Source organism: Nylanderia fulva, unplaced genomic scaffold (assembly GCF_048542155.1).
Source record: "Nylanderia fulva isolate GAGA-0341 unplaced genomic scaffold, ASM4854215v1 Scaffold3, whole genome shotgun sequence".
NCBI lineage: Eukaryota > Metazoa > Arthropoda > Insecta > Hymenoptera > Formicidae > Nylanderia > Nylanderia fulva.
In genome coordinates, this window is record NW_028190368.1 from 6,208,688 (window position 1) to 6,220,900 (window position 12,213).

The window sequence follows — 12,213 nt, forward strand, 5'->3', positions numbered from 1 at the left end:
TATCGACCAATCTTTGCTGTTTAACTTTAACCTTCTAGGATATCTCAATTTATTTCACTTCTCCGTTTTTTAATTTTTTTCACTTTTAATATAGAAGAACATAATTGTTAATTAACAATTTTAATTATAATTAATTGCAGTAGCATAATAATATGCAGAAAGATATTGCATAACATTCACGATTATTGATAAAATTCTTTCCGTTACATGATTAAATATTTGAACTATTAAACTTCAATTTTGGATGAAAATTTATTGAAAGAACAATATTAATTTCAGTTATGTAAAAACACGTCAATTTTAATGAATATCGTAGATTTTACTCATTTTTTACATATTATATAATATATGTATATATATATATATTGTTTGTATATGTGTATACTTATTTTATAATGATATTGCCTCAACATTCATTATCAGCAAAATTTCTGCAATTAATTATAAGTACTTATTTTAGAGAACTAATTAATCAAACAATTCAAATATTTAATTTTATATTTTAATACATTAATGAATAAAATTGAATTGCTCCAACGATTATTAATTAAAATTTTTCGCTATTAAAGTAACTCGTGCACATGAAATTATCCGAAAAGAATACAAATTAATTATATTGAAAAATGTATCATCATTTTTATAAGTATATAATGAAATAATCCTATATGGTAAGGTATAGCCATATATTGTTTTCAATTAATCAAGTTATCAAGCGAATCCTTCCAATTGACTCTCGACTTACACAAATACATACATTTTCTTCCAATGAAAATTTATGTGGACACGGGTTTAATGGCGCTTTAATCCTATCGTGCGCGATCCGGGGCGGATATTAGGGGCGCGTAATATAATGAAATTTCAGCGGCCGATGCGGCGGTATTTACAATCGCCCGATGAGAAAAGAAAGTGCAACGTGCGCGCGATGCGACCGTAAATTCATCCTGCATCCTGCGTCGCGAAGGGATTACGAAGAGAAAACGCGCGTATATCTCGTCCCTCTCTTTTTTTCTGCGCGACTTATCCCGGTACGGTGGTCGTGACTATCCATTTCTTTTTTCTCACTTTTTTTCCGTCTCTCTCTCCCTTTCTTTCCCCCTCGTACAATTTCCGAGCCCTTTTAGCAAAAGTCGCAGGTGGCCTCCTTTTTCTTCTTCTCTCCTCGATCTCCCTCGGGATTAAAACGTCGCTAAACATGCCGACGACAGCTCTGTTTTATGAAATAAGGCCTTAATCGTCAAGCTCGTTAACCGCCGCGGAAATTCAAGCCCGTCAACCACGCGGAATTGCGGCCCGGTTGCTTTTTATACGCGGAAAGGTTCGTAAAAGAGCGTGCGCGTCAGACTCGTAAACGCGCGAATGACGCACGTCTGTGACTCTTCCCGTCCCGTTTAATGAATTTGACAGCTGCTGCACGTGGGTGACTTTACGCGCCGAGAGAAATGTATTCATTACGGTCCCTCCTCACGACTCCTTTCTTCCTCTCGTTGACACGATTTTCGGCTGTTACATTCTGTTAGCATCGTATACTTAACACGCTTTCAACAGTTTCAACAAGTTGAAATTCTCTCTGAGCTATTGAGAATAAAAGCGCAAATCAACGTAACGCACTCGCAATTTCGTTTTCTCGCTTTAATATGTCATTATAGGTAGAAATTAAGTATAAACGATCATTGCTTGGATCTTTTATACATATGTTTATTATATTTAATGATAAGGTGTATTTTTTAAGCTTATAACGTAACTGAATTAGCAAAGAATTAGATGGGTTAAAATTTAAAGAAAGGTTGAAGTAAACAATACCATTATGTCGCAATGTGCTTTGCGTAATCAGCAACTTTTGCGTCTTCTTCTCATTTATATCTTCTGTTTTAGTCGATCGTTTGAATTTTGATCCTGTAACAGAGGAATCATGAAAAGACAAAACTGAGATTAAAATTTAAATTTTCGTAAATTGAATTATATTTATATATGTACGATTTTTTCGCGAAATTACATGCTTTGTTTCTTCTTTTTCAATTTGATTAAACTCAAGTACACTGAGAGTGAGATGAATTAATTGCGCGATCTATCTATCTTAATCGTTGAAACAAGAATCTGCAGCTCTCTTCAAGCTATTAGGATAATTATTCACATCATTAGCGTTTCTCGGGATTTTCCTGCATTTCTATATGCATTATCTATTAAAATTCGCTTACATAGCGCGTATTCCGCGTATATTAATGATGTCGACATATATATTTTTCATTTATACCTTGTATACGTTGTAATAATCTACTTAGAACGCGCGTATGTATTACAGTTTTTTTCATAAATTCTTTTAACTATGTGTCAGCATTACGATCAACATTCATAAAGTTATTGACATTAAATAATTACGAAAAAAAATATAATTTTTATTTCTTAAAATTATATTATTATATTATAATATAAAATTTATATTATAATAAATATTTACATAAATATAATTTACGATGATTAAATATAATTAAAAATTAAATTTATAATAGCATTTATTTTGTCTAATTTGCCACATCTAGCTATCACACGCTAATGTAAATTAATACTTGAGTTAATACTTTAATATGATATATAAAAGTTTTATCGTTGGGTGATTGTTACGGAAATAGTGACATTTTTTGTGATATACGAGAAATGTATTCGAGAACACTAGAGATAGAAATGTGGAATAAAACTCGATTAGGGATTTTCTCGATCACTCGTAACGCGGATTTGTTCAAATATTGAATTGAACACACAAAAGAAACGAAAACAAATCCTTACAGTTTCCGCAATTTTAAAAAAAAAATCGATTTTATTTCAAACTTGGAACATTTTATATAGATGATTATAAAATCTGACAGGGGTTTGTTTCTAAAAAAATTATTCGCATATACTTTTATGCATGTGAAATCCATCACCGCTTATAAAAGTTTTGTTTATAATAAGTTGTAAGTTAAATTTTGTCACAGAATGCTTTCGATTGTTCCAAAATGGGTGGAAAATTAATATAATAATAATAATAAAATATTCTATTACTTCATATTATTATTTCTTATCGATAATTGCAAAGTATTTATTATTAAATATTTCTTTGATATGCAAAACTCTTTGTACAGTGAAGAATTCACTTTAAATTTAACACATTTCTGAGATGTTGTAGGAAAGCTTTACTTTCATGATTTCCCTCTAGATAGGTAAAATATCTATCTCATGTAAAATCTATTATATCTTTTTGTTTGTGGATATGGCCGTGTATTTATTCGGGAGTGCACGAAATAATAAATTTCGCTAATGGGCTTGCAATGTCGCGCGACATTTTACGTATGTTCTGAAATGAAAATCTCGTTATTAGACCCTACCTTTTCGGCCGTTAACCAATTTCTGCCAACATCAGCATAACGATTTACATAATAATACCCGAAAATTCCAGACACGGCCAACAAAATTGAAGTCGTTAATTTGCCGCTCGCGTACAAACAGGCAACGAACGATTCATTGCCTAATCGTATCACGTTTTTCGATACTATACTAATGCTTCTTTTCCTCTCCCCATAACAAATGATATCTCTTCAGTAATGCTGAAATGTAATGTATTGCAACATCTGAAAATATGTAAAAAGTTTGCTCGTAGAATCGTAGGGACGAAGTTATCGTGGATAAACGAGGTATGGGAGAACTTATGCGTTCCCTATGCTTTGCTTATCTTTTTTTCCGATATAGAAAAAATAGAAATATGAGATAAAATTAATTTATATTTAAAGATCTTCAATATTAACTTAATTGGTTACCAACCATAAAAAAATCAATACAAATCTTTTTTAGAAAATATTATTTTAACAATATAAAAAAAGGGTACAATTTGTTAGACTAATGGTTTCTCGAATATATTGCGAGGTATATAAATGCACAGCTAACCTAACCTGATGTTGGTATATATATATATATATACACTTTCCTTGGAACAAAAATATAAATTTTTGCGTTATAAAGCTATTGAATTTTATATAAAAATCATATCTGTGACACGTATTGTGTACATGTATGTATATATATATACTAATGATATATATATATATATAATTATTATTAATTAATGCTATTGATAATAATAATAATAATAATTAATAGGAATTATATATATAATAAAAAATTGATATATTTGAAACATTAAGAATAAAAAATTAAATTTATCAACAGATTTGATATATAGAAATTGTAGCGACTAGTCACTGCTCGAGATGTGATGAAGCAAATAAATCTTGTCGTCTTGTGTTTCTCAAAGATATTAATCTCGTTATGAACCATCTATATCCGAAATAATGAACGCGGATAATTGTATAATCCGATCCCAGCAAGATATATTATATTTGGATTTTAGATTCAAGCATATATCTAATATAATTCGAATCTTTGATTTAACTTTGATATTACAGACTAGAATATAAAAGATTAATCTTATTTAACAAGATCAAGGTTTTCAAAGTCGCTTCATTTTCAAAACTTAATAAATCAGAAAGAATAGAAAAAAAGATTATTTCGAAGAATGTGTATGTGTGTGTGTGAATATATATTTCTTTATAAAGTTATTTATTTGTAAAGATTAAGTTTTAGGTCTAATTTAAAAATTTAAAAATTTTACTTCAATTTCATAGATTTATTAGGTCTTCTGTTTTAATTAATTCGACCTATACATTTCAACAATTTCATTTTCATTTGGCATTTCAATAATATTTCAATTTTATAGAAACGGTATTTGTGATGATCCGCTATTTGATGAATTTCGTACTGAAATGAATGAAATGATAAATGAGCGAATGTCACACATACACTTTAAAATGAAATTAATTAACCTTAACAAGTTCTCGTCTTTCTATCTTGAGAAGTCAAATTATAGTGACATTATTAAATAGTAATTTGATTCACCTCGCAATGAAATCGATTATAGGATACATTTGTTTCATAATAAAATGACACGTATAATAGTAATAAAATACTGTCAGTGCTAAATTTTACGAGTGTTCAATGCGTCTTTTACGCAATAACGATCGCGAGAATCAAAGGGGACTTATTGCGGCTATTAAATGTACCGTACACGATCGATTGATGCAAGCAAAATGTAATAAAGTTTATTCCATTTTTCGATCCGCTCTTTCGTTGCCTGACTTTGTTGCGTGAAAGAACAAGAGATTGATGCGAAAACAGAAATAGCAGCGGAAACTTTCAACGCACTTTGTGGCATTAAGAACGAGAAAATTACATTAAAAACAAAATCAGAGATGAACAAAATAAAAAAAACAGAGAGTACGAAACACGATCTTGTTTCGTTTTAATATATTTTCTACTATAATATTAACTTTCTGTTATTTTTATAAAAAAGTAAATGTTATTTTGTAAAATCTGTGATACGAACCAATTCTTTCTCGTGGGACTTCACTTGTCAAAACATATATGAAATTCTGTGTAAGTAAATATTTAAAAACAATATTTTTTAAACAAATTTATTGCAGCACGATTACTAAAGTTAAATTACAGTGCATATCACATAAATACTCTCTCCATTACAAATACTGCTCTCCATTATTTATTTATATTTTTAAATTTAAAATAGTTAAATTTGTTAAGAGAAATATAATGATACTTTTTTATATTGAGATAAAAATATATATGTATGTAAACATTATATTTTTTTATTCTCTTTTAAATATTATTTACAAAATATTGATTTAACAAAACCGGGAATTTTAATCAACTAAATCAGAGAATTAATTTTACGAAAGTTTATATATATATATATATATATATCACACAATCGATATATCCTACGGTATCATTTCCTCTTAAGCATTTATGACTATATTAGATCTATTCGTTTTTTGTACTTGGCAGTTAATTTAATGCAATCATTATACTTAAAGTTGATAACTATTATTCTACTTGACTTATCCGAGTTATAGGTGGCTATTCTGTTCGTTCGAGCGAGCGTTTCAAATTCTTATTTTGCACGATAGTGCACGTATTTACATATCGGAAATTTCACTAAGTTTTTTAAGAGTTTTATTGCGGGAACAAAACAGTTTGCTCGACATGTATCTCTACACCAGTATTTTTTTAGAAACTTTATCCGTGTACGCAGCTGTCAACGTTGTTCTTGAAATGTAAAACTTTATAAAAAACTCAGGAAAAAGACTGTCGTGTAATTACAAAGGCGACGGAATGAGAAAAGAGACGAGAAGTACTTAAATCGCTCGGGTTATAAATGGTCGTAACTTTTTTAATATTTCTTTTCTTGTATTTATCCTGGACAAACTTCATGACTAAGAGTACTCTCTGGAATATGTTAGAGTAAATAAAGTAACTGTGATTTTAAGATAAAAGCTCGAAATGATCGAAAGTCATTTTATCTTCACCTTGATATTGCTCTAATTATCTGACGCAGTGAAATCAACATTTCATCATAAAATAAGGATTTTTTTCTACATGTAATATGTATGTATGTTTTTTTTAATCTTTCAATATAGAATAAAATACGCTAACACATTATTTCTGAGATGATGCAGTATGCAACGTAATAATAAAAAAATTAATATTTCAAAGTTTTTAAGATTTTTCAATTAATTTTTAATATTATCAATAAAATTATCATTATCATTATCTTGTATGTTGAAAAGACAATAATAAATGATGATAATTTTATTGATAATTTTATTAATATGAATATATATATATATATATATATTTTTTTTTTATTGATTTCATTAATTATGAAATAATTTGTTTATCCAAAAGAGAAGACAAGATATAATGATAATAAATGATGATAATTTTATTGATAATTTTATATATATATATATATTATATTGATTTCATTAATTATGAAATAATTTGTTTATCCAAAAGAAAAGACAAGATATAATGATAATAAATGATGATAATTTTATTGATATTAAAAATTAATTTAAAAATCTTAAAAACTTTGAAATATTTATTTGTTTATTATTACGTTGCATAACACTATATCGTCTCTGAAATATATATATATATATATATATATATATATATATATATACACACACATTCTCAGTATACATATACATATATAAATTTCAAGCGATCAATTAACTTTGTCTCACACCGCAAGCGCGGTGTAAATTATTCCGTCGAATGGGCAGATGTACATACATCGAGGTAGTTAGGCGACGACTGGCATTAATTAGACTGTGATCCCTTTGAGTGCGTTGATGAATATCAATCGTCAGTCTATTAGACAACATATCGGCTCGGTATCCTCCTGTTATCCATCGAGTTTGGGAAATTATGCTGAGCCGTGGGGACACGTAAGCTCATTATCGGCACCGACATATTTTCGCGGTCTGCGGCTTCTCTCTGCGGCTTATGCCATTCGGCGCGCTCGTGTCCCAGAATTACGTATGTATGCATGCAGGTGTGGTATGCAGCGGAGGCTCACCGATCGCTCTCCTCTCTCCGACGTGGCGCGTGCAATTACGGCGGTCTTCGGAGTATACGAATACGTTATAAACGCATTGCCGCACAGGGCCGCGTGTACGCATAAAGCACGAACGAGCTTGCAAAGCAGTCTCTTCTTCCTTTGAGTTCGGAGCTCATCAACGTTTCGTTCTCGAAGTATATCAAATTGAAAGAAAAAATCAAAGAGAAAGAAAAAGAAAGAAAAAAGGTCAGTGTGGAAAATTAGACTTTCTCTCTTCTGCACTTTTTACTTAATAATTAGTTATACTTCATTATACAGCCGGCTCGAGAAATAGAGAACGACGTTTATTAAAATCGACCGCGTGCAGCTCGGTCCGTATATAAATTCTCCGGTGATATTTATATAGGTATGATATATATGGTAAATGCAGTTATGTGTATGCAAAATAATGCATTATATTTGGGCATATGTAATATGCTGGCATAAACTTCAGAAATTATCTTTGCGAGAGTAATTTAATCACTCTATGAGAAAGGCTTTCGTAATCTAGAAATATCTGTTGTCTAGACTAGGACTTCCGAGCTTTACGATGTCTGAAAGCGCAAACTAACTATTCGAGTCGTGAAGCGGCGATTTTAAAATTAACATACAATATTTCCAAGTCAAATAGACTTTGGTCGTAAGATTTTTGCATATTGCAAGAAAGAAGAAGGCAACGTTCGCAGTAACGTTAAATGGTTATATTTCACGGTACGCTTTTAAAGCAGGGCTATCGATCGCGGGCTGTGCATCGCGATTGTACAACGTAAGAATTTCATTAAATCGATGTTGGAAAAGAATGGTTATAAATATGTAAGTGGTAAATTGCGAAATATATATAGACTATATCGGCGATCGTGTAGCCTTAGATTAGCTCGAGGCAGAAATATCCTTATTTACCTCAAGACTTTATCCCCTAGACTTTAGATCCATTTATTTGAGAGAGCAGCGAGTTTTTGTTCTCACGTGCTTATAATATCGAGTAAAAGTACAGTTCAAGTTTCCGTAGAATTTTAATCTTTTAAAAAATTTACAAATTATAAGTAATATAAATTATTAACAGACAAAACCATTTTTTTATATGTATTTACCATAATGTTTTTTATTGATTAAAATGGTGAGCTCCGTTCTCCTTCAAAGGTCAAATTTTTTGCTTACGACATTTTTATTCCCAGTCTTTTTGATCCCTTTGTTACTTATCGCAGGCAATTTTGTTAGATTTCCATTCGACGTTTAGTCGATGATTTATCAGCTGGTAGACGTGCAACCATTCATGGCAAATCCAAATATCGTGTCTGTAAATCCGATCAAACACGTGTGCAGATAGATTTTGCCTTTCGCGAGTATGCTTCTCGCGCGCGCGACCAATAAAATGAATTTATTGGTCGATCAACTTTCGATCAACTAAAGTACCGGACTATATTTCGTTTTATAAATTTTATTTATATATACCCGTATTTTTTTGCTCATTTTTCTCATCGTGATATTTCAAAATTCTATCTTTTTATTTAAAAAATATTTTCTGAAAAATATAATTTACACATATCGTTTCTTACAAATAATATTGATTATTCAACATTTTTTCTTTCGAACATTTATCTGTAATATTTTTTGCTAGGTTTTCTAAAATTAAATATATTTTTTGAAAATTTTTCGAAATTATTTAAGAAAATTATGAAATGCATTTAAGTAATTTTACGAAAATATTCTTTTTTTTTTAATATTTCACTCGATTGTTATAAAACCCTTTTGTTTATTCAAAGGTCGTAATTGAAGCCATGCACCGTGAGACTGTTAGTTTTGTTCAAACCTAGGGAAAATGCAATCTACGTTCACACTAAACTACACGGTGAGCTATTTATCTCAAAGTACTCGCTCGCTCACATGTGTCCGATATGCATTATGCATTGTTCTCGCTGCAGGATATTAGCCACGATTAGAACAACATAGAATACAAACACGGTTCTCTGTCACTTGTGTGTCCCTCACATGCCAATTTTCCAACGAGGAATCCTATGAATATTTTATAGAGACTCACGAGCCTGTCATTCTTTCGCGCTCTTCATGAACTCTCGCATCTCTCATATCGATGTTCCCCTACATTATATCGCAGTTATAGACGGTACACTTAAGCATACGTTATCGGCAGTCACTTAATGTTCAGAGCCATTATTCCGTTTTGTTATAGGGTCTGTTCGTACGTGGGTGCATCCACTTCGCTTGTACTCAAGCGTTATGATTGTCTGATTAACACAAGGACAGCTATTTATATGAAAACAGAGACTTCAAATATATATTATATATATATATATATATTTCTTATTTAATATATATTATTATATAAAATTATTATTTAATATATGTTATATAAAATTAATATATAAAATTTAATATGTAATATATATATATATATGATAAAAAAATATTATTTATATATGCAATTTAAAATATATTACATTATTTTATTACATATATATAGATATAATGTGATAAGAATATATTTTGAATGATTAAAACTCGAACGAAAGCATTTATTAATTTATGATTTTTTTCCTATTTGTTATCATTATAAGATCAGTGTACGTTAGTAAAGTTTAGCCAAACGCTTTAGAAACATCCTGTACAAGACAAATTTTTTACACTTGAATGAACTCGATCGAAACTTCAAACTGAGGCTTCGGAGTTTCCGTAAAAGTAATGGGTGGGATCGTTTAAAAGATACGTGACTCCATTGTTACTTTGTTCCCCGGATTTTTCACGTTCTACTCGTTTCATTGTGCAATTCTTCAGTTTTTTGACGAATTTAACGATGAAACGCACATATAGGTTACTACTTTTGATGCATTACTATACTTATTAGATACTATATTACCATCATCAATTTGACGAAGCAAATTAATATATTATTAATTATTTATCAAATTGTGTCATATTAGGTTGGTACGTTATAGTTTGGATATACGAGAGAGATCAATATTAATTCCGGCTAAATTGTGTTGCAATTAACTCGGATGTGTAACGGCCGATGCAATAGTGCGAAATTGAATTAGGGAGAAATAGAGTGCTGGATATAACTAAAATAAACATAAAAACTAGGAGTTGCAATTATTTTCTAATTATATCTCTCTTTATACAGTATGGTGCATATTAATCAAAATGCGCTTGTTTATCTTTTTTCGAATATTTGCAATTTATGAATGTAAGGGTATATCTAAGTGTGAAAAATTTTAAAAAATGATTCTTTGTCAAAAATTAAGGGGGGTTTCTTATATAAACGTATACTTTTATATCCCTCCCTGAGGAATTACATTTTTTCTAAAAAGGGAGATAAAAATTAAGTTTTTATTTTTTTTTAAACATTAATAAATATCTTTTTTTATTAGTGGAAAATATCCTCGTCAAGTTTTATTTTTTAATTTGTCTAAAATAAGTTGAGAAAATAAAATAAAAACTTAATTTTTACTTCCTCAGGGTGGTATATAAGAATATATGTTTATATAAGAAATCCTCTTCATTTTCGACAAAGAATTATCTTCTAAAGTTTTTCGCACTTATTTCGACACGCTCTATATTGTTCGTATAATTTATATTAAAAGAAGAATTTTATTCTCAATCTTGTAAAATTCCTGAGAGCCAAAAGGATTCGGGTTTTACTGTGATTTTTTTAAGATAATACAAATCGCAACGAGCCTTTTTTCGTGTAAGGGCAAGATTATGTTGAAACGACATGAATTATACAAATCGCGAAATAAGGGAGTTACATTGTGCTTTTGAAAAAAATCTCGAATTCGACACGGTCTGCTATTTCGCCATTCGTACATTATCGATTATCGTGAAAGACAATTGTGTACGCCAGAGTTTCAATGGGTTTCCGAAATTCGATTCCTACGACGCCGCGTACGATTTCCTGCCATCGTTGTGGAGATCTAATGGAGCTGTAAGCAAGAGTGGTGATAGAAACGTTTCGGAAATTCGATCAGTCTCTAGAAAGGGGATCGCGATTATCGTAGATTCAGCTCGACGTTGCTTGAGTCACGAACGAGAAACGGTTCGGACTTTTATCGGCGCGAAAAGTACGTTTGACTTACCAATGCATGAATCTTTATGGGAAAGGAGAGAAAGCGAGGGAAGAAATGCTGACTGGTTCGAGTTTACAATACTGTTCTACATAGATTGAAACAAGGAAAAAAGAACCGCTATATTCTTTGAATATGTGCATGGTCCGTGTAGTATAACGAAAAAGAAAAAAGACTTTTTCTTACATAAAATACTGAATTATATTATCATATACATGTATAAAATGCACAGACAGTCTTTTTATATTTTTTATGAGAGAAAATAAATGATTTGTTCTTAATAAACTCATCGAGACACGAGTTATTTTTATTGTATATATTTCTTCGGAACAATCGTAATTACGACAATAAATGGATAATTAAGTTTTTGAATAAAGGCCAACAAATTGGTCGTACAAATAATTACTTTGCAAATGAAGCACGCGTGACGATTTAAATTGAGAACTGCCATTAATCGATTTTTTGTCAACAGAACGATCACTAGACGGGTCTTAATTAGAAGTGATTGACTATGTCAGGGTTTTTCCCGTTACATTTTGGCGACTGTCAATATTTAATTTAGTCTATCAATCGTGGGACAAGCGTGGAACAGAATATGACCATTTGCAGTAAAAAGAGAATTTTTCGAATCGCTCTATTTTACGTATTCAG

At 30.4% G+C, this 12,213-nt stretch overlaps 1 protein-coding gene and 1 long non-coding RNA gene across 2 annotated transcripts in view; one reads left to right on the forward strand and one right to left on the reverse strand.

Moving 5' to 3' along the window:
* The window catches only part of LOC114933500 (uncharacterized), a 140,615-nt gene that overhangs the window by 5,255 nt on the left and 123,147 nt on the right, over nt 1-12,213 (forward strand). The gene's annotated exons all lie outside the window — the stretch shown is intronic.
* Nucleotides 1-12,213, reverse strand: part of LOC146722582 (uncharacterized) — a 78,863-nt gene that overhangs the window by 877 nt on the left and 65,773 nt on the right. The window contains exon 4 of the mRNA XM_085484370.1: nt 1,801-1,893. Within this exon, the coding sequence (XP_085340496.1) occupies nt 1,801-1,893 (93 nt within the window). The remainder of the gene's footprint in view (nt 1-1,800; nt 1,894-12,213) is intronic.